The 22,786-nt window shown below is 48.9% G+C and overlaps 1 protein-coding gene across 2 annotated transcripts in view; it reads left to right on the plus strand.

The window, feature by feature from the left end:
- Mylk (myosin light chain kinase) overlaps positions 1–22,786 on the plus strand; it is a 250,871-nt gene that overhangs the window by 205,699 nt on the left and 22,386 nt on the right. For both annotated transcript variants that reach the window (XM_036203911.1, XM_036203910.1), the window contains 6 exons: positions 3,134–3,436; positions 12,349–12,381; positions 12,485–12,578; positions 13,845–14,048; positions 19,474–19,691; positions 21,575–21,698. In XM_036203911.1, the coding sequence (XP_036059804.1) occupies positions 3,134–3,436; positions 12,349–12,381; positions 12,485–12,578; positions 13,845–14,048; positions 19,474–19,691; positions 21,575–21,698 (976 nt within the window). The remainder of the gene's footprint in view (positions 1–3,133; positions 3,437–12,348; positions 12,382–12,484; positions 12,579–13,844; positions 14,049–19,473; positions 19,692–21,574; positions 21,699–22,786) is intronic.

Genomic DNA, 22,786 nt, shown 5'->3' on the forward strand with positions numbered 1-22,786 from the left:
TAAATTAGAGATGCTTGTCTCAAGATAGGAACACATAGCAACTCTTGAGCTGATCTCTCTGAGCTGTCTCTCTCTCTTTCTTTCTCTCTCTTTCTCTCTCTCTCTCTCTCTCTCTCTCTCTCTCTCTCTCTCTCTCTCTCTCTCTCTCTCTCTCTTCAAGACAGGGTTTCTCTGTGTAATTTTGGTGCCTGTCCTGGATCTCGCACTGTAGATCAGGTCTCCTGTGTGCTGGGATTAAAGGCGTGCACCACCACCACCCTGCGAGCTGTCTTTTTCTAAAGCAAAGCAGAGAGGAGGGAATCAGCCAATGGACAGTGCATTCACTTGTATAAACCTCCTTGACTAAGTCTGCCAGGAGCTCTGGGGTGGGGACAGTGAGGACCTTTCATCCCCCAGCAGGCTCTTTTACTTCCTTAGCTGGTTTCCAGAGGACTTGAACCACTTGCCTCTAAGAGGATTTAGAATAATAAACATCTTTGCCAACACCAGAAATGTTTCTAAAAAGACCAATATATCCTTCAGAACAAACAGATTTTCTAAGAGAACATCTTAAACAACCAGGGAAAATGGTTCCATTGCAGGAGGCCTCCAGCATGACTGTGACACTGGGAAGTGGCCCTGCCATGAGTTAAAAAAACACTGAAAGTGTCTCCATTACAGGAGGCCACCAGCCTGCCTGTGACAGGGGCTGCAGTGATGAGGGGTGGCTGTGATGTGACCCCAGAGTCACTCTCAGAGCAGAGCCAGCCTTTGGTTTCTGGATACAAATGAACTCCAAGCAGTAAATATTCAGCTGGAATATGGAAGAGGGAGACTTGGGATTGGGGGGTGGAGCTCAGCTAGTAGAGTACCTGTCTAGCAAGCATGAAACCCTGAATTCGAGGTCCCAGCACCATACGAACCAGGTGTCCTGGCACATGCCTCTAATCAAAGTACTCTTGAAGCGAAGTCAGGAGGATCCAAAGTTCAGGATCATCCTGGACTAGAGAATGAGTTCAAGACCACTGTGGGTCATGAGACCCCCATTTAATAAATAAATAAATAAATAAATAAATAAATAAATAAATAGAAGAGAAGAGAAGAGAAGAAAATAATTAAAATGGAGGGGAGGGTGACAAGAATGTGTGTGTACATATGAATATGTACTCTTATATGTGCATACATATACGTGTGTGTGTGTGTGTGTGTGTGTGTGTGTGTGTGTGTGTGTGTTTATAGGCACATACAGATGTTTCTTTACAGGATCATAGGGTCATTTGTCAGAATCCCTTGGGCCTTCCTGTCTGGCTGGGAGTAAGAGAGGAGATAGAAGTCAGTTATTTATCTGTCTGTCTTTGTTTACTTAGGACTTGCAGAAATCCTAAGAGGTACATGTTAACACTGTCTTCCCAGTAAGAAAGACAGATAACCTGGCCTTAAATTTACTGGCATTCACATACAAATCCACATAATGTGGTCTTAATTGCTATTTTGTGAGGGAACTCAAGCTTGGTTGGTTGAGGATGAAGGGTTTTCTATAATTAACAGATATGTGTAACTAACCAAACAACGGCAGAAACTAATCAGAAAAAAATAGTTTTGTTCAGATAAGCAACTAATAGCATGCAGGGAAACTCAGGGACCTCGTTAAACTGTTGGCTACCATGATGTGGCCTGAAATGAGCAGCATTACTGGTTTAAGCCAAGGTCATCTGAGTGGGAAGGCAGCCAGCCAAAAGGGTCACTTCTCTTTTGTGTCTCATTTTCTATCCCTTAGTCAGGGACAGTGATGATTTACAGTTGTGGTTCACTTTTGCATACCAGTCCCATGAAAGCTGAAGATGTTGGGTAAGGGTTGATGCCTCATGGTAAAGCATGTGTTTGGCATGTGTAGTATTCTGCAGCACCAAAATCCAAAACAGCAACAAAGAGGTAAGACAGAAGTAGGTTTTTGGTTTTTTTAAAGATTTATTTATTTATGTATACAGCATGTACAACTGCAGGCAAGAAGAGGGCACCAGATCTCATTATAGATGGTTGTGAGCCACCATGTGGTTGCTGGGAATTGAACTCAGGACCTCTGGAAGAGCAGCCAGTGCTCTTAACCTCTGAGCCACTTCTCCAGCCCCAGTTTTTTGTTTGTTTGTTTGTTTGTTTTAAATCCACTATAAGATTAGAAATAAGCTCCTGGCTGGGCGGTGGTGGCGCACGCCTGTAATCCCAGCACTTGGGAGGCAGAGGCAGGCTGATCTCTGTGAGTTCGAGGCCAGCCTGGTCTATAAAGCGAGTTCCAGGACAGCCTCCAAAGCTACAGAGAAACCCTGTCTCGAAAAACCAAAAAAAAAAAAAAAAAAAAAAAAGAAAAGAAAAAGAAAAGAAAGCTCCTTATTAATAATAACGATTGGTCAAGTCAACCACTGACTACAAATGCCTCACTTCACTCTGTCTAGATGAAGAAACTGAGGCACAGAGCATCTAATAGCTATGGAGTGGGGACAGATCTGTGTTCAAAGCCTGATCTACCTGACTTAACAAAATTCTCTGCGTTGCTATTAGGCCCCTTAATGGAACTGCATTTCCAAGTTCCAGAGAAAGTGATGTTATAGGTCTCTGGCTTTGAGCCTGAAAGACCCATGACATCACACACACACACACACACACACACACACACACACACACACACACACTCACACACACAACTTTCTCTCAAAACATATTTTTCATAGCAAATAGTGCACAACTCCTACACAGCTTCCTAGATCTGTTTACTCTGAAAAAAGTATGTTTATGACTTGGACAAAGTACAGGAAAGCATGACTTGTGGTCTGAACAATTAGCCAAAGATGGAGTTTCTTCCAAGCAGGAAGGTATATATGGGACTTTCAGTACTGGTAAATTTGTGCATTGCTAACCCAGGGATGTTGTGAAAAGTTAGAGCAAGACATTGGGAAGTGAACTTGAATTCACTAGCCAGTTTCTCCTTGTGGCAGAGCTAATTCAAGAATGTTGTCAGTTTAGGACTGGTTGATTCTGAGGTGGAATGCGTGTATGAGAGAGAGGCATCCTAGATTTTATTCGCAGCATTGGGGTTGAGGGAAGTTCTTTCTCTGTAGTTCTATAGAATTTGAGTGACATTATACTTCTTCATCTCCAGATAAGCCAGACCCCCCAGCTGGCACACCTTGTGCTTCTGACATACGGAGTTCCTCGCTGACCCTGTCCTGGTATGGCTCTTCATATGATGGAGGTAGTGCCGTACAGTCCTACAATGTTGAGATCTGGGACACTGAGGACAAGATGTGGAAAGAACTAGCCACATGCCGCAGCACCTCTTTTAATGTCCAAGACCTGCTGCCTGACCGCGAGTATAAATTCCGAGTGCGTGCAGTCAACGTCTATGGAACCAGCGAGCCCAGCCAGGAGTCTGAGCTCACAGCCGTGGGAGAGAAACCTGAGGGTAGGCTGCCTTCATTTCTTCATGGGCTTGAAATAACTATGCATGAATTTGGACAGATTCCACAGAGGGTGGGAGATTCAGAGAGACTAGACATAGAGGGGTGACTGGCAGGGCCTTTGGTGGTCTTGATTTCTAAAACTGTGTTTCTGACTCATACTTTGAAAGAAGTTCATAGGGCCTTTCAAAAACTCATTAGCCAATGCACTGAGGATGTGGTCCAGCAAAATACCTTCCTAGGGTCTGATATCTGATATCACGCTCAATGAAAACATTGTGCCAGAAATTGTTACCCTGACACCAGAGGATGATGATGTGTTCAGCAGCAGGCAGGCTGTAGGCAGACCTCAGGCTCCTATGTTCACCTCTCATCTCTTCCCTGCTTTCTGTTGCTCTCACAAGTGAGTGTCTGCCCGATGTCAGGATTTAGGAGACAGGACAGATACGACAAGGAACTTAAGTTGAAGGAAGAATATACAATGAGACAGAATGCATCTCACCAGGGTGATGTAAATACAGAGATGAAAGGATAGCACAGTAAGCCTGGAAAATCTTGCCAGGGAGGCTGAAAAGCTTCTTGGAGGAAGTGACACATAAGCTGTGTCTTGGGAAAAGGGACTGGGACCCTGAGAAGCATTCCACACAAAGGACACAGCCTGAGCAAGGGTAGGAAGTGGCAGAAGCAGGTGGCATTTGAGGAGCTCAAGTGTAGTGGCGAGGGCACATGTTGTAGAGCTAGAACAGAAGGAAGTGAAAAGGAGAGTTTAGATATAGAATTACAGTGTCCACCAAAGCTTTGCAGACGAGAGGCTGAGATGATGTGGCTGGTCTTTTAGAAAGGATACGTATGAAGGAGTAGAGCTTTGCCACTCAAATATGGCTGTCAAGTGGCAGCCTTGTGTATCCTCAGCTGAGGTATCCCCGGGCTTCCTGAAGCTTCATTTTGAGATAATTTGCTCCTGAAGGCATTCCTATACCCATGAACATTTGAGAAGCCTTCGGGTTGATGATGGATTAGAAGGACGAGTCTGGAGTCAGCCAGGTACCAGAGGAGCCTCAGTGATCATAACCTAGTAGAGGGATGGGAAGAGCATGAACTAAATCCCCATAGGATAGAGTAGACCGCTCTTGGTGATTTGGGGGTGAGGGGGCTAGAGAGAGATAAGAAAATTCTAAGATGACTCCCTAGTCCCTGGCTTGGATAACTAAGCACACATTCAACAGACAATTAGAGGCTTGTTACTTTAAGTCATGTGGCTAATGCTAGCCATTGGGCATCTGCCATAGGCTAACAGCATCCTCATCACTTTGCATTCTCCATTTCCTTCAGTCCTAGTAGCCCAGTAACACAGATATTGCCATTGCCCTCCTCCGACAGAGGGGAGATGGAGACAGAGGGGTGGAACTTTTTGCCTAAGGTCACAGAACTTGTGAATGGTGAGTAGAAGCCTGAACCCAGAGCTGTCCAGCCCAGAGCTTATTCTCCTGGGGTTAGATTGAGGGAAGAGGTTAGTCAGGCTGTCTCCCCAGCTGGCTTGAGGAACTTGAAGGTTAGATAACGGAGAGCCTTGGAGATGAGGAGGGTTTTCATTTCAAACTAGTTTAGTCGAGGTATCTGAGGGATACCCAAAGGGAGGGGTCATCGGGCCGAGTCCCAGCCTTGGGAGGAAGGATCGAACAAGGGCTGTAGATTCGGAAAGCTTTGCTGTCTAATGGACAACTGAGTAACACCAATAAAGTCACCCAGAGGCTAGGAAAGGTCAGCACTAATGCCACAGTGTGAAAGCCTGTGGGACTAGAAGAAAGGACTGTGAGAAACCCGAGTTCCTTGTGGACACGGGGCGGGAACAAGTTGCAGGCGCGCTGCATTCAATTCTTAAAGACAAAGAGATGGGGACTCAGGATCGCTGCAGTTGCTGGTGTCTGGTCATGATCTTTGAAACAGAAGCCCATAGAGGTTCCACAGGGTTGCCCTGGTGAGGGGATGAGCGGAAGTCATGGGCTGTTACGCTGAGGTTTATGCAGAGGCAGGGAGAAGAGTGTTATGGACTTAAGACAGAGCAGGTAGCGAACAGAAGGGACAGTGCTCTTGGAGAGGTATTCAGGATGTCAAGTGGACAGCATGGTGGGTCTGCTACGGTATCAAAGGAGACAGGGAGGGGCCCATCCTAGAAGCACCATGTAACCCAGGGTATCCTGTGTGTAGCTGTCTTTATGATGACCCCCTGGCTTTCCAAAATTAGGTATAAACCAGCCCTCAAATGAGTGCTCCAGAGGGAAGGAAAGAATTACTGGTGGAAAACACCCAACTTCTTGCTGCCAGCCAGCCAGCTGCATGCCCGGCACCTTCACTTCTGAACCCTCAGGCGGACACAGACAGGGCTCCCTGATTAGCCACAGTTGCCGGAGGAAGCTGGCCTGGGCCCTGGCTTATGACAGCTTCCACAAGGTTCCCATCCACTGGCTGCTCACAAATGTATGTCGGGGAAAACTGGATAACAAAGCCACCATCTGCTGCCTCCTAACACTCCAACACACACACACACACACACACACACACACACACACACACACACACCATCCTTTTGCACTGGACAACTTGGGGAGCAGGCAGGATAGGTGGATCAGGGGGTGTCTTTAGGATATTATTTTAGGAGTGACAGGTAAAGAGAAAACATGTTCATTGGCTGGACTGGAAGTTACCCACGCCCTGATGTAGAAACCCAAAGCAACCAGACTCCCTAATCAATCCAGAGACCCTGAAGGAGGTGAGGCATGGCTTTCAGGAGGCCAGAGCTGCAGTGCCCAGGATTATGGAGAGTGCCATGCTGGTGGGCAGTGGCCTTGCCCGTGAACTCCACCTCAGGCAGTCTTATATAGCCTCAGAACCCTCCCACTATTATAGACAATCAGAAGTGGGGAATCGCCTAGAATCCAAAGGAGGGGTCCGGGCCACCCAGGGCTTCCAGAAAGGAAGCTACTCCCACTCCAGGCTCAGTTGTCTTATCCAAGAGGGTGGAGGAGGGAAAGGATAGTTCACACAAGTTAGGCCTGAGAGTAGAGGACAGGGGTAAGGGGAAGAAGGAGAGGAGGAAAAGGAAGCGGGAGAGGAGGAAAAGGAAGTGGGAGAGGAGGAAAAGGAAGCGGGAGAGGAGGGTGGGGATGCCCAAGCCAAAGTCCTCTGTGGCGTCCTCAGGTGCTGTGAGTTCTAAGCAAGGGTAGCTCTCTCCACTAAAAGTGGAAATGGCTCTCTGGGAAGGTGGTGGGGAGTGAGTTTGGAAGCATTAGTGGGCAGGTGGGAGAAGTCGTAGGAGGTCACGTCAGTGGAATAGTGGGCTATAAGGGTCTTACTAAAAGCAATGCCAATTAACCCTCCCTCCGCAAAGCACAGCCTGTGTTGAACAACTTACCTTCTACCATCAATCTTGTCCTGGCAACTTCCGTCTTCGGCTTCGTCTTGATCCTTGGTTCCATCTCTTTTCAACCCATCCCTCACTCCATTCACCCACAGACGTCCTGTATCCCTACAGTGTTACCGGGGGCTGCCCCCAGGCACTGGGGGTACCATGGGAGACTGAAGAGGAAGGCTTCCCACCAGCCCCAGTGGCTCCCCTAGGACAGAGCCATCTTTCTGATCCCTGACCTGACAGCATCCTACCCGGTTTCCCCAGGCCTAAGCAAACAGAGCCCCCACCTTGCCGCTCCATTCCAGCTAAGTCTTAGGTCCCGCTCTCCGCTGATCCCGCTCTGACTTTGAAGTCCTCTCCATCCTAATTTGTTCTAGGGAACAGAATTATTAGCAAAACAGCTGTGGCTGAGGCTCCTTGCCAGTCAGCTCCTTGCACCCAAGGGCAGTTGGACCTACACAGCTAGGCCGAGGCTCTACAGGGCTCCCAGAAGCGGTGTCCAGAGCCAGGTTGCCCTCTAGTGTTTACTGAACACATTGCAGTCCTCTGTACAGAAAGGGACAGAGTTCTGTCATGGAGACTTGATGGGATCTGCTTTGTGAGGGGCCCCAGAGCTTTGCTGGTCTTCTCCTAATGCCTTCACAGGGTAACGACGCTCATCTGTTTACAATAAGTATCTCAGAACCCTCTTCCAAACAGCCCTTCCATGGAGCTCGTGGGTCTATGGCTCGTTCTAAACAGGTTTTTAAAAAGTGTGTATATGGGTATTTTGCCTCTGTGTATGTCTGCACCACGTGTATGCCTGGTGTCTGAGGAGGTCAGAAGAGGGCATCAGATCCCCTGGAACTGGCGTTACAGGCAGTTGTGAGCCACCATGTGGGTGCTGGGAATCAAACCTGGGTCCTCTGGAAAAACAGCCAGTGCTCTTAATCCCCGTGTGGTCTCTCCAGCCCACTAAATGGATGCTTAAAAAAAGATTTAAAGTTGAAGTCCTTTCTTTTGTAATTGTATCTCCTTCCTTCATGGAAAGAGGGAAACCAAAGGCTCATCTCCTTTGAAATGGCTACCTCTGCTTACAGTCCAGGAGCTCAGCTCACTGAACCATGGCTTCCCTCAACTCTTCTCCTCCTCTCCACTCAGCTCATCTCGACACACAAGTAGAAAGGAGGCAAGATGAGAAGGCAGACAGACTCCAGCATCCCGGGATCTCAAGGAGGACTCTCAGAGGAAGGCTGCCCTGGACAATACAGAGGGCAGCTGGATCTCCGGGAGGTGGAGGGGTTGATCCCCAACTATAATAGATAAGCTGTGAGGTGTGAGGGCAGGTGTGGTGCTCACACAGGCGGGCAGGCCAGGAAGCAAACTCTGTGATTGAAGGCAGGGTAATGGGAAGAGGCCAACTCCAGAACCAAGTCCCTCTCCAAGGCTGGCTTGGAGAAAAGCCTGTGCTAGGTGGCTGGAAAGGCTTCTGAGTAGCTCATGGCACAAGTCACTCCGTCATAAGCAGAACACAAACCACTTCTGTAGACTCCAGGCCAAGAAAGCCTGCCTTGGCTTTCCTGCACTCTGCTGCTTAGAATGCTCTGCTTCCGCACCAGCACGATACAGCAGGAAACAAAGAAATGTAGGGTAATCATCAAATTAAATTAGAACCGCTCCTTCAGACCAGACAACACAGGTCAGGACAGTGAACTTCCCAGGAAGAAATGCTGTTTCATTGACTGTAAGACCTGGGCGGGTGATTCGTGTCTACCAGACAGTCATGGACCACCGGACTTGAACCCCATGTGAAATATCATCACTGAACTAGTCTGAGCATCTGCTGACCCTCTCGTTCTAGTACATCCTGGCATGGCTTCCATATGCCTCCAGTCCTCCTGTGTGAGGCATAACATGAATGACCCCCTCCCCCCTCAACTCACAGCGTTCGTAAGTGGTAAACACCCTCGCACAAGTTCCTTTTACACCCGTTTCCCACCTTTTCTGTCTGTCTTACCACAGCGGTTCTTCCTTCTAGCAACTCTCCACACTTGTCCAGCTCCGCCCTAGCCTCCTAGCTGCCCACAGGTAGTCCTGGGAACAGATTCCCAAAGCTCTACTAAGGGCCACAGGCAAATCCACCTCTTGTGCCCAGTCCAGCGTTCTGCTGGCCAGAGCCGCAGGTGGGAGAAGTGCCCCTGACGTGGCCTTCACAGCATTCCTTAGAGCCACACCCAGGGGCAGCACGAGGCAGTCCTCCCTGAGCACTCGCCTTGAAGGAGCACTGCTCCTGGGTCATCCTCGTCGTCGCTGAGTTGCATAGTGCCAGTCAGTGCCAGCCCCTCAGTGCCAGGCGCATGGGTTCCAGAGAGTGAGCCATCAGCACCCTCCACCCCCAGCGCTGTCCTCATCTGCCTCGCCCACTTTGCTTTCCCGGGGCTGTTCTCTGTGTTGTTCTTCCCAGGCCCCTTGTGTTTAGGTTTCTAAAACTAAACTTCGTCAGCAGCATTTTAAGAACTCTAAACAGATCACAGCTTCTGGTTTTATGCTACTAAGCTCTCGGAACTCTTTTTTGGCAAGAGGTGCTTCCCTTATGTGGGCTTGGGTTAGTTTCCCTCCACTTCTCTGCTTAGGTCCCCGTGGGTTCTGCCATCGGTCTTCGAAGGATGCACTTGCCATCCGCACATCCAGCTGCACCTGCTCCCCGGCTCTCACCTCCACCACAGACAAGGGCCTTGAGAGCACTGCTGAGCTCAGCATGCTGGTGCACAGACCTCCCTACTGTGCCCCCCACCCCCGTGTCTGGCAAGCCCCCTGTGCACTGATCTCACAAGACAAGCACCCCCACAGTTGCCCCCTCAGCTACCTCCACAGCTGCCCCCTCAGCTGCCCCCCAGAGTTGCCCCCCTTCAACTGCCCCCCACAGCTGCCCCCCATAGCTGCCCCACACAGCTGCCCCCCTCAACTGCCTCCCACAGCTGCCCTCCTTCAACTGCCCCCCACAGCTGCCCCCCAGTTGCCCTCCACAGCTACCCCCACATTTGCCCCCCTCAGCTGCCCCCACAGTTTCCCTGCACAGCTGCCCCCCACAGCTGCCCCCCAGTTGCCCTCCATAGCTACCCCCACATTTGCCCCCTCAGCTGCTCCCCATAGTTTCCCCCCACAGTTTACCCCTACAGCTGCCCCCCACAGCTGCCCCCCTCAGCTGGCCCCCCTCAGCCTTGCTCTGGTGGCGGCTTCAGCAAGTCAGCTTTTCCTCCCAAGTCTTATTTCCACACTCTCACACACTTCTACACTCTCTCTCACACACATCTCACTTATACTTTTGCACTGATACCATACACACACTTGCCCATGCCACACTATCCCTCACACACACATACCAGTGCACTCAGGCAAATGCCACGCTCATGCTGTCCCTCACAGGTATATTTCACACTCATACACCAACACTGTCCCACACACATACATGTTCACTCGCATGTGTGTTCACATGTGTACTAGCCACACTCACATACCTCCACACTGTGTCACATGCATGTAATTATACTTCTACACTAACTTACATACATACAGCCAGACACTTCCATATCAACCTACACATATGTAGTCATATGCTTCCATGCTGTCTTTCACACACTTCTATACCATCCCACATACACAGTCACGCTGCTCCAAACTATCATACACACACACATACAGTTACACACTCCTATGCTATCATATATATATATATATATATATATATATATATATATATATATATATACATTCACACAAGTCTATGCTATCCCATACATATATACTCATACATCTCCACACTTACACCGACATGCTGCCTCACACACGTACACTCACACCATTCCATAATACCCCCACATACATTATCGTACACTTCAAAACTATTCTGTACATATATACTCTCCCACACTTGTCCACTATCCCATTCCCACATACACTCTCAACAGACTATCACGTTCACACACTTACAAACAACCCCTACACAGATATTGATGTCACACATTTCCTCACTACCCCATGCATGCATACTCACACACACTCTCACACATCCATACTAGCCTCTTACCCATACTCACATACTTCTACACTACTCCACATGCACACTCCCATACTGTCCCACAGATTCATATGCACACATCCACATCCTTCTGACACAGTCACACTCACACACTTCCATGCTGTCCCCTATACACTGCCCCCTACATGCACTCATACTGTCATGTATTTTCACACTACCATCATTGTACTCACATATTCACACACTATCTCATGGATACATGCTCACACTCACTGTCATATACATACTCTCTCATATTTCCACACTATCCTCCACACTCACACATACTTCCTAATACACTCGCACACACTCACACATTTCCATTTCAATGACCTTTGTCATCACTTTGCCATGTCCTTGCTCGCTCTGTTTCCCCAGGACACCTTCCTTCATCCTTCCATCTGTCATGGTCCCCACGATGGCTGAGAGAGTACAAAGCATCACACAGCATGGCATATCATGTTAGTCAGGCCTCTAAAAGTCATCTGTACAGCTCCTTTCTTTTACGGACAAGGAGACTGAGGTCCAGAAAGGGAAAGACACTTAGCTGAGATCAGGACGTTATGTGTATGTCAGAGCCAAAGACACCTGGGGGCTCTGAAGCAGACAAGGTCTGGGGTCACCTACCCTGTCTCTTCCCCTGGTCCTCACTCCTGGGCATGTGCATGGGAGCAGCTGGTGTGGGCCACTCATGGACACTTGCTAGCTTCATGTGTGTGCCGTCCATCACCCTCATTGTATCCCATCTGCTCCTGGGAGGCCACTCAACGGCTTCTTCTGAGAGCAATTGCAGGCTTTATCATTGTCCTCAGTGTCCCCTTCCTCACTGTACAGTCCTACCACAATGGTATATGCATTATGACATGACATGTGCAATTGATGCTTACTTCAGGTTTCTATGGTTTTTGCCTACACAAGTAAATGATAAGCTTCAGGAAGGAGGGGAGACTATGCCGTGTGTGTGTGTGTGTGTGTGTGTGTGTGTGTGTGTGTGTGTGTGTTATGTTATGTGCCCACATGACTGGCAAGCTGCTTGCTATACTTCTAGAATTCAATAACAAACGTTCGACAAAAATGTATAAACAGATTTAACAACAAAAGTAATTATAGGTTGCTCGCTTTCAAGCCATGGAAAAAACGGGATTGTCGCAGTTGTATGTAGGCTCTGAAATACCAAAGGGACCAGAAGGAATGTGGAAGGGGAGATGTCTGGGGGTCCCTGGGTGAGAGGAGGGGATGATGGCTAGCCATGGTGGAGGAAGAGGCTGGAGGGGGAGGCCAGAACTTGCCAGTCTGCATCTGGCTCTTTTTACAGTAAGGGCTGGCCCACTTCAGGAGATGCTCATGTGATCCAGGTGTGCGGGCACCTGGAGAAGCCACAGCATGCCTTGATCTAGGCGGCCTTCAGTACTGATGGCCATGTCCTTTCTGTCCCCCCTTGTGTCCTCCAGAGCCAAAGGATGAAGTGGAAGTGTCAGATGATGGTAAGTGAGGGAGGCCAGCTGCCTTCGGGACAGGCTCTTGGGCTGGAGGGGCTGAGAAGGGGGAAACCGATGGCTCACGCTCACCCTGACCTGTGCCCTGCAGACGAAAAGGAACCTGAGGTCGATTACCGGACAGTGACAGTTAACACTGAACAGAAAGTATCTGATGTGTATGACATTGAAGAGCGACTGGGATCGTAAGTGGAGTTCAAAACATCCTCTGGGGCCCAGGGTGAGGGTGGTGCAGGACCCACAGCTCACCCCAGAGGCCCCTTCCTGTGCTGTCCTAAACACAGCTTCCTCCCAAGATGAGAGCCTACAGACTGGGAGGGAATAACCCACAAGCACACCCCTCACGGGGGCGGGGGGCCTTCTTTGGAGCTACTCCTGAGGTTCTGTACAGGCTCAGCTCTGAAGGAGCCGTAGGCCTGGCTTTCCGTGCCTCTGCTCCCAGCACAGCACTCAAGCAGAAGGACCAGATCTGCATCAGTTCTCTTTAGCCTCCCTTGCATTGGGTCTGAAGTAGCCGGGCCTGGTGAGCAGCCCCTTCTCTGCAACAGCGCCAGCTTTGGGGTTGCATGAGCATGCCCAGGGAGCCTCATAGTTCCTAGATGAACTTGCCCTGTGCTGCCATGGACTGCTCCTCCATCCCTAGGACATAAGAGACACCAGTGCCCAGACACCAACAAGCTATGCATCTCTCCCCAACTCTCAGTCTCTGGAGAAGAGAAAGAAAGTGAATGGTGGGAGGCAGTGGGGGGTATGTAGCTGAGTTAGTAGAATGTTTGCCTAATGGGCACAAGGAACTGGATTCCACTGCCAGCACAACATAAACCAGATGTGATGGTGCACATCCCAGCGCTCAGGAAGTGAAGACAAGAGGATGAGATGTTCCAAGTCAAGGTTGTCATGAGGGACGTAGTGATTTTGAGGATACTCGGGGCTATATATATATTTTTTAAGGAAAAAAAAAAGACAATATGGCTCAGCTTTTATTTCTGATGGTTTAGGGACACCAAGGGCACAATATAGGCCTCTCATCAGCTCTGGGGAGAAAGTCATCCTCCCTGCTCCCAGTGGGGGAAGCCAGTCCATCTTCCACTGCCAGAGCATCTGTGCTGGAGTGGAATGGAAGAACATTCATTCAGTAGTTCTGTATTTGGAAAGGAGGACCTCAGCCCATCTCCAGGGGTCCCTCCGGGGAAGGGAAGAAGTCTACCCTTAAGGTTAAGTAGGATGTTCTTCAATGGTCAAGAGTATTTTAGCACCGTGAGCCACATACCTGGGTCACGACTACTCAGCTATATAGCCGTGGACAATACATAAGTGAGCAGGTTGTGTTCCATTAAGTCTCTTCTGTAAAAAGAGTATGGCCAGATCTGCCTCATGGGCTGTAGTTTGCCACCCCCAGCTTTGCAGAGAGCTCAGCTCAGCTTGGCTTTTCCCTTTTCTTTCACTGACAGTGGGAAGTTTGGACAAGTCTTCCGACTTGTGGAAAAGAAAACTAGAAAAATCTGGGCAGGGAAGTTTTTCAAGGCCTATTCTGCCAAGGAGAAAGAGAACATCCGCCAGGAGATCAGCATCATGAACTGCCTCCACCACCCCAAGCTGGTCCAGTGTGTGGATGCCTTCGAAGAAAAGGCCAACATCGTCATGGTTCTGGAGATGTGAGTAGCACTGTAGCCTGGATAACCCGCCCCCTCCCCAACCTGCTGTCCCAACCCAGCCACCTCCACCACACAACACGGTATGATGGGCAAGATACTCACCAGCACCGTGACCAGGGCTGACCAGTGGGAACCAGAACGGGCCCTGACTCACTGAGCAGCAGCCTGCTAACAGCCTGGGGACCACTGTAAACTTTCCCTCTTGTCTCCTTGTGGTAGAGCTCAGCTATCACAGGTTCCTTGCTTCTACGGGGGCATTCTCACCTGAAGGTAGTGTCAGGTAGGAGCGACAGGGGAGCTTCCTGCCTTCCTTGCAAAAGAGAAGGGACCCCAGATTTGGGAGCTCGGAATTCTGGAGTGGAGCCCTCTCTCCCCAGCCCTTTGCTGCTTCTTACTGACACCCACTCCTCCCTTGTGGAACTGGTTTGATTTCTCACTCACCAGAGCAGTGCTTTCTCTGCTGGGTTATACAGAGGCTGGGGGTGGACCAGATGACCTGCAGGCAAGGCTTTCCCAGAATCCATTGTCTCCTCTATACTCCAGATGTCTACCTCCTTCATATGCATACACACGCATCATTAAGCCAGGTGCCCTTCACAGGCACCTGCATTTTTCATGGGTTTCCTTTGCTGAACCGTATATCTTTTTCATTAAAAATCACATTAAAAATTTAAGGGAATACACAATGGAGTCTTATTCCCATCTGTTCAGTTGAATACCTTCCCTGTTTCTACACCCCAGGAGGTAAACAGTTTTATTGGGTTTGGTTGTATTCTTCCAAAGTTCTTTATGAAAATGCAAACATAATCTCACATGTGCACTTTTGCCGTCCTGCCTTTTATCACAATGTGTGGCTTGAACTCGGTGTCCTGCACCATGCAGTTTTCGGTAAACCACTTCCACAGCAAGCCCCGCGTCCTCCCAGCTCTGAGGGGCCTCACAGAGCAGACACCACCACATCACAGTGCGTGCGTTTGAGCCAACTGCTTTTGCTAAGAGAGATCAGGAGGTTTCCCGACTCTTTTTGCTTTTGCAGACATTGCTTGCAGCCTCGCACACATGTGTTTTCCCTGTCACCTGTGTGTACCCATAGCTTGCATCCCAGAAGTGAAGCTGTGCAGGGTGAAGGGGCGTGGCCACTTGAGGGTTTTCAAGGTATCTTAGAATTGCACTGAGCACCCTGAACTTTGGGATCAGATCTTTGGGAAGACGAGCTGTCCACTCTGGCAGGCATTCTTCCCTGGGAAGGACCAGGCCTGGGAATGGGATGAGCCTCTTTTCTCCCTCATCACAGTGACATTTGGCATGCTCCTCTCGAAAAGTGCTTTTAGGACAAAAAAAAAAAAATGGTTAAAAGTGCAGACCTGAGTCAGATAACCCTCACTCAGATCCCAGCCACCTCTCGTGATTTGACCTTGGATAAGTTACTTAGCTCTGCCCATCCTTAGTGATCTTATTTGTAGAAGAACCCGTTGCTCCCTCATGAACGCTGTGGGATTGGTGGAGTAGTGCTTGTGAGTGAGGTTCAGCGCTTGGACATACACAGCTATTAGAAGAAAGATAAGGTGGCTTTTTCAGTATTCTGGTCCGTATTCCACTTAAAAGTAACCTGAGAGCATTTTAACATTCAAGCAGATGCTGTAGAACATCTAATACTCCTTTCTAATATTCAGAGCTGCTTTCAAGCTCTGTTACTATTGAAATGTGATTTTTTTTTAATTGTTGGTACTACCAGCCAAAAGGTATTTAGATTAAATAATCTCAAGGCTCCCCATTTGGCTTTGAAATTCTACTTTCTGTGGAATCATAAAGGACTCAGAGAACCTTTTCATTAGGATCTTATGGTCAATTTTACCACCACCCCCTTTTAGGAATATTGAGTCCCCGTCTGTGACCCTGTCCCAGCTTTCAGTCTCTTTGTGGGCTGATATTTCACATTTGTTCTAGAATGGCTTGTTTAATCCAAGCAGTGTGGGTATGTGAAGACGTGGAGAAATGCTTTATCTTTAGAAGTTAAACCTTGAGCAAGTTCGTGAGGGGGGCAGGAGGCAGGCGAGCCTGGGTGAGGCCAAGCAGCGGCACCAGTGGGCAGAATACCATACTTAGCTTGGAATTGGGACTTGGCAAGCTGGGTGGAAAAAGCAGAGAAATGTAAGGAGGTTTCAGCTGGTCTGGCTTTCATCCCCGCACCCCACTCCTCCCCCACAGACAGAGCGAGTCTCACAGGCACAGATGCCAGATTAGCCTCTATTGAGGGTTAGGGGCTGGCCCTTTGATAGGAACTCAACCGGGGCTCATCCTCCCCCTGTTGACCCCTCTAACCTAGTCCTACGCATGGCCACACACAGGGGAAAGGTTGACAGCCTGCAGGGGGTTTTATGTTCTTGTTTGATGGAGAAACTGAAATTAAATATATTCCAGAGTCCCTGCCTCAGATATGTGGGAAACAAGGAAGAGCAGGTCTACAGCCTATCTGACTTTGTTTCTGGACAAGCCCCAGTTGTAGAGAACTAAGGGTCCTCCTGGCTGCTGGCCTGGGCCTGGACTTGCCTTGTCGGAAGTGCTTGGGACTAGCCAAGTGGTGGTGGGACTCTGAGCCCGGAAGAGGATATGAAGTTTCAGCTGGGTCCCTGGGGGCTGATATCATCTTTGTTCCACTGTTAGTAAAGTTTACAAAAGAGCATCCAGCTGGCTGCCAAAAGACAAGGAGTAGAGACTGGGTACCAAGTCCCTGGATAGCATTGTCCTCTCTGACTGCCAGGGAAGGCTAGCCCAGACCTAGAGCTCCGGAGATAAGTGTGGTCCCTTGGGATGGGTAGTGTTGACGACAGTAAGTATCCATTCATTGATTCACTCACTATCAGTTTATTAAGACATTTCATCTGGCCCCGCCTTGGCCCATGTCTTTAGCAAACCTATATTTTCTCCCTCAGTCTTGACCATTTTGAAGAGAAACCTACAGAACTATGCTTAAACTTAACATTTAACTCCTTCCATACCAGGGGGTGACTAAAGAAATGCCTTTAAAATATATTAGATATAGTTGAATAGACTTGAGCCTGTGTGAGCTAATACTGATCTTCATGGCTCAGACATCTACGCTTACTCTGAAGTGTCCCGGGATGTTGAACTAATGGCTGCTTTCTCAGAACAGTTTAAACTTAGAGGCAGACATCTGGGGGCACCTCGTCTGTGCTAGATGCTGGTGGCTGCAGATGTGAGCCTGGAGATGAGCCAGGTTTCATGCAGCTGTGATGACCAGCAAGTGAGACAAGACCAGCTTGACAGACAAAGCCCAGACACGGCATGGAGACCCTCAGGAGGAAGGGACATCTGTGTGGGAACAGGGAAGGGTTTCTCAGGGAGCTGGAGTTTCAGTTCCTCACAGGAGCCAGAGCAGAGTAATCTGGGATGTCTAAACATGTCTGGTCATTCCAGTGATCCGGGGACTTCTAAAATAAGGGAGCCTCAGATTCCTCACAAGACTTTACAAAGTCAAATCCCTGAGGAAGGATGTTGTGAGTCTGTATTTTCTCTTTTTTATATATGATTTTTAAATGATGCATAATTTTATTTTATATGTATTTGGTGTTTGGCCTGCATGTGTATTGGATCCCCTGGAGCTGGAGTTACAGACAGTTGTGAGCTGTCCTGTGGGTGCTTGGAATTGAACCCAGGTCCTCTGGAAGAGAAGCCAGTGCTCTTAACCCCTAAGCCATCTCCCCCAGCCCCAAGAATCTGTATTTTCAACATAAACCCAAATGATTCTTTAAAATGAAAGAAAGATATTTAACATGTTGGTACCCTTGGGTCCTTTGCCTATGTTGTTAACTCAGTCCGTTTTGGGAGCAAACCTGTGAGGCGGTGATGTCTTTGTCTCTATCTTACAGATGAAGAAACTGAGACTGTGGGCTAACAATAGAGTTTGTCTTAGAGCAGTGGTTCTCAGCCTTCCTAATGCTGTGACTCTTTAATACAGTTCCTCATGTTGTGGTGACCCCCCAACCATTACATTATTTCTTTGCTACTTCATAACTGTAATTCTGCTACTGTTGTGAATCATAATGTGAATATCTGGTACTCAGGATATCTGATAGGTGACTCCTATGAAAGGTCGTTTGACCCCCCCCCCCAAGGGGTTGCCACTCACAGGTTCAAAAACACTATCTTGGGGTTGGGGATTTAGCTCAGTGGTAGAGCACTTGCCTAGCAAGTGCAAGGCCCTGGGTTCAGTCCTCAGCTCTGGGGGCGGCGGGGGGGGGGGGGACAAAAAACAAAAAACCCACTATCTTAGAGCCTTCCTGGAAATCAGTCGAAATGAAGGCTTCAGGGCAAGAGTCGCCACCTGCTGGCTATGAAGGGTCTTTCTCCTCTGGGTGGCTCTAAAGCATCTCTTCTAGCTCCTTCTAGTGGCCAGGAATACTCACTGACCTTTACCCGACTCAGCTCTTCCTTCCGGAGGATCATATGATGGAGGTATGCAGGCTCTGCTGTCTGTCTCTCCTGCAAGGGTCAGTGACAAGTCAACTTGTAAAACTCCGAGACTGGATTCACACCTGTCACTGTGCATTCATGGTGACTCCTTTTAGGAGAAGTACCACCTCTTGGGCTTACAGTACCAGAAGTGGACCGACAGGCCACTGTTGAAAACTGAGTTTCCTGATACCTGGACGTTACATAGGTTGCCAAGAGTAGGCTTTAAACTCTCTGAGCAGTGAGCAGGGAAAGTGGGCTTCAAGGTCTGCGATGGGTGATCAGAGAAGACTGTACACCTCGACATCAGGGCTGTGCATTTGCAGGGGGCCACATGCTGGCCCCCTGAAGTTAGCAGTGGATGCCCAGATGTGGAAGTAGAGTGGATTACACATGCCCAGGGCACAAAGTCTACCAGGTAGAAGCAACAAGTTAGCTACAGTGGGAGAGAGCAACTCTATTACAGCTACTACTGCAATAGGCTCCATCCAACTAATTCCAGAAACGTGCTGAGGATTCTCATTATCAAAGATCGTTTTCTGGCTATGCACATACATTCTTATATTCTGAATTAAAAAAAAAGAAAAAAAAGAGTATTTGAAATGTTAATTCCCTGTATCTAGAAGGCATCGCTGGGGTCTACGAGACAAAAAGACTGCTAGGGATCACCCTTCTAAATAAGGCAATCTTGTCCTTATTTCTCTGTTCATGCCTGGCCTGAGGGCTCCCCAGATTTCGGATGCTTCCCCGGGCCCTCTAGTAGCCTAGCCTAGCAGGTATATGTGTAGAAGAATGAATGGGTCTTGGAAAGCTGCAGAAACTTGGCATGTACACAAGCACGTGTGCACACACAGACACTCTAGTCTACCTTGGCAGGATACCCTGCCATTCTGGTCCCTAGACTCCTATGATGTGACTGCAGTGTCTTTCCTGCCACCTCCTGTCCTCACAGCGTATCAGGGGGTGAGCTGTTTGAGCGCATCATCGACGAGGACTTTGAGCTGACGGAGCGAGAGTGCATCAAGTACATGAGGCAGATTTCGGAAGGGGTGGAGTACATCCACAAGCAGGGCATTGTGCATCTGGACCTCAAGCCCGAGAACATCATGTGTGTCAACAAGACAGGCACCAGGATCAAGCTCATTGACTTCGGGCTGGCACGAAGACTAGGTAAGGCCATCTACCTGTCACGGTGGTGGTGGCTGTGTGCGTTCTACACACTGCGTGTTAGAAATGTACAGTGTTGGAGCCAAGGTAGAGACCAGGAAGACTTCTCAGGTTCAAACCCAGCCCCTACCGCTTGCTGCTCTATCACTCTCAGCCTGAAATTCCTTTTCCCTAAGGTAAACAGGACCTGCCCATAGCGTTGTTAGGCTGCTGGTGCACAATGAGCCATAGTCCTTACACAGGGAGCACCTTGGCGGTAACTACGTATTTGAGGATGGTGGCAATGCTGCTGCTGGTGGCCATGGGGACGGTGGTGGGGGATGATGACGATGACGACAGTGACTCGTTTTGGTGATGACAGCTTCTCACATCTGCATTGTGCTACACTTTGCAGAGTACTGTCACATTAAAAGAGAATGTATTAGCCTCATTCATTCTTACCTGGGGGAAGGACATATTTGAAGAGATCAAGGTTCTCCAAAGCTTTGCTCAGCAGGTTCCAGTGAAGTGCTGAGGCTGGCATAGGAACCCTGGACCCAGCTGAGCATGCCCTGGGGCCCCTCTGCTATCAGTGCCTTGCTGTTTCACTCCAACTTCTGATATCTTCAGTAGGAAGAAGGTGTGGGGGAGTGGTCAGAACCTCTTTCCAGGCACCAACGTCTTTATGGTCAGCAACTGTGCCCCCTGTACCCCACCCCCACCCCCATATCCACTCTGTGTGGTCATGTGTTGGTCATCTGGAGCACAGTGAGGCCAGAGCCCTCTCTGGTACTGCGCAGACCTGCCAATTCTATTCTCTTCTGCCACGGGGATGGGTAGGATGATGGCCAGTACATAGGACGTCCCTTTGGCCAGTAACCACCAATAAATGGAACAAATAGGGAAGCACTGGCCTCGGGAGCTGGCAAGGACAGAGCCCAAGGAACACAGCGTTCCAGTTCCTTGGTAGCGGGACACTGTGAGAACCGTAGCATCTGAACACCAAAGAACAGGGAAGCAGTTCAAATGCGGCAGGGGGACTTAGGTGTGAGCTGGAGTGGAAAATTCAGGCTGTGGAAGCTGTTAAGGCCTTTGTTTGGAATATTTGACATGGGTCCTGATGTGTTGAACCAGACCAGATGTGGCTCCCAAACCACTGCTGACATCTCCAATCCGGAGATGGATTCTGGTCCCCCAATAGGCATCTCTGCTCCCTTAGGGCCAAGATATACCACTTTGGAGGTTAGGCCTCTCCAACTATTGTCCAAGCAACTGGAGAAGGGAGAAACAAGAGGTTTAGAATAAATAGGAGAGGCAGTGGATGGGGAGTGTGGGGAACTTGGACCAGCAGTCAGACCACCTGGGTCCCAGTCCTGACCATCTCTAATGAGCTAGACAGGGGAATCGCTTCACTTCCCTGCACCTCTTTTGTCCTAAGTGTCATGGGAATCATCCCTATGTCCTAGCATTAATGAGAATGTTAAGCTTTTTAAGGACCAAAGAATTATCCAATGTAAAGAGAAATCCTTTTGAAGCTGGTAACAAAGTACATCAGACAGAGTGGATGTTAGCATCACAGTCTGTTTGAGGTCATTGAGCATAAGTCCTATCTCTACCTTAGGGGACTGACTAGCTTGCTAGAGACACAGGCTTATGAAAGGACCACTCAGGGACAGGTACTCTAATGCCCTCTTTTACCGTCCTGCCCAACTCAGGACATTTAAGGGGAGCATATAGCTTGTTGGTTTTCCTGGTGGGTGGGTGTGTTGACAGGAGGCCGGTTGCCTGTGTGTGGAGCACACCTGAAGGTGACGCCCTTTTCTGTGCCCATTACACAGACGAGGGCAGGGCCTACCCCAACTCTGTGATATGCTGTCAATTGACCCCCCTCCCTGTTCTGGTTTCAGAGAATGCCGGGTCTCTGAAGGTCCTCTTTGGGACCCCAGAGTTTGTAGCTCCTGAAGTGATCAACTATGAACCCATCAGTTATGCCACAGACATGTGGAGCATCGGAGTCATCTGCTACATTCTGTGAGTCCCAAGATTCTTGGTGGGGAAGGGAGACACTCTCACAAGAGGGCCCCCAAGTTGCCATGTTACAGTGAGAGAGAGATGAGGGTGGATCGTTTTGGGGACCACCTCCTCCAAGCAAAAGGGTGATAGGTTTTCATTCTTATCTCTGCCAGCCCACCGTTTCTGGGCTCCCAGTAAGTCCGTGGCCTGCATCACCCTTCTCTAGCCACATAGAATGCCACACATAAAGATCTCCATGCTGGGTGTCTCATTGTTCCTAGCGTTGGCAGCCTGGGGGCTTTGGTCAGGCTTACGAGGTAACAGGAAGCCCAGGTGGGCATCTTCACTGTCTTCCAAGGGCAGAACCCCATCTGCCCAGGATGGACACCACAGTCCTGGCTCATCTCTCACTCCAGTACAGGTACTGATTAATAAGCATTCTTAATGGAAAGGCTTATATAGGAAGAACAGACAACAGATCAATACAGTAATTAGTTAGCAATGCTGGAGGGAAAGAGGAAAAGCCGAAGGTATACACCAGTGCTTGGCAATATACATCAGTCTCTGTAGTAATGCCTCAGATTGCAAGCTTTGCCTCAGGACTGGGTGCCCCAAGATTCTACACTTATAACAGGAGCCAGACACCCATATTGTCTGTCCAAGGTTGCATTTGGAGTAACTAAACCCCACGTACTTTTGTTGGGTTGTGATGAAGCTTCAGGTCACAGTCATTATTAGCCTTGGAAGTAGCCCTTGAACTTATTTGGCCACATGCAGTTGTAGGATGATCTCCCTAAAGCTATGGCACACATGTAGCTGCTAAAACTGTTGTTGTCAGGGCTAGGGGTGTAGCTCAGCCAGTATAGTGCTTTTCCAGTATGTCTGAAGTACTGGGTCCAGTCCTCATCCAAGCAAGCATGAGAACATCCAGATATGGTGGCATACATTTACAGTCCCAGCACAAGAGAGATGGAGACAGGAGAATAAGAAATTCAAGGTTACCCTCAGCTACATGGCCAGCCTGGGCTACATGAGACTCTGTTTCAAAACTATATACTGTCATTCAAACAAAGGGGAATGTAAACATTTTTCACAGAAAATTTGAG

The sequence above is a fragment of the Onychomys torridus genome, chromosome 12, assembly GCF_903995425.1.
Source record: "Onychomys torridus chromosome 12, mOncTor1.1, whole genome shotgun sequence".
NCBI lineage: Eukaryota > Metazoa > Chordata > Mammalia > Rodentia > Cricetidae > Onychomys > Onychomys torridus.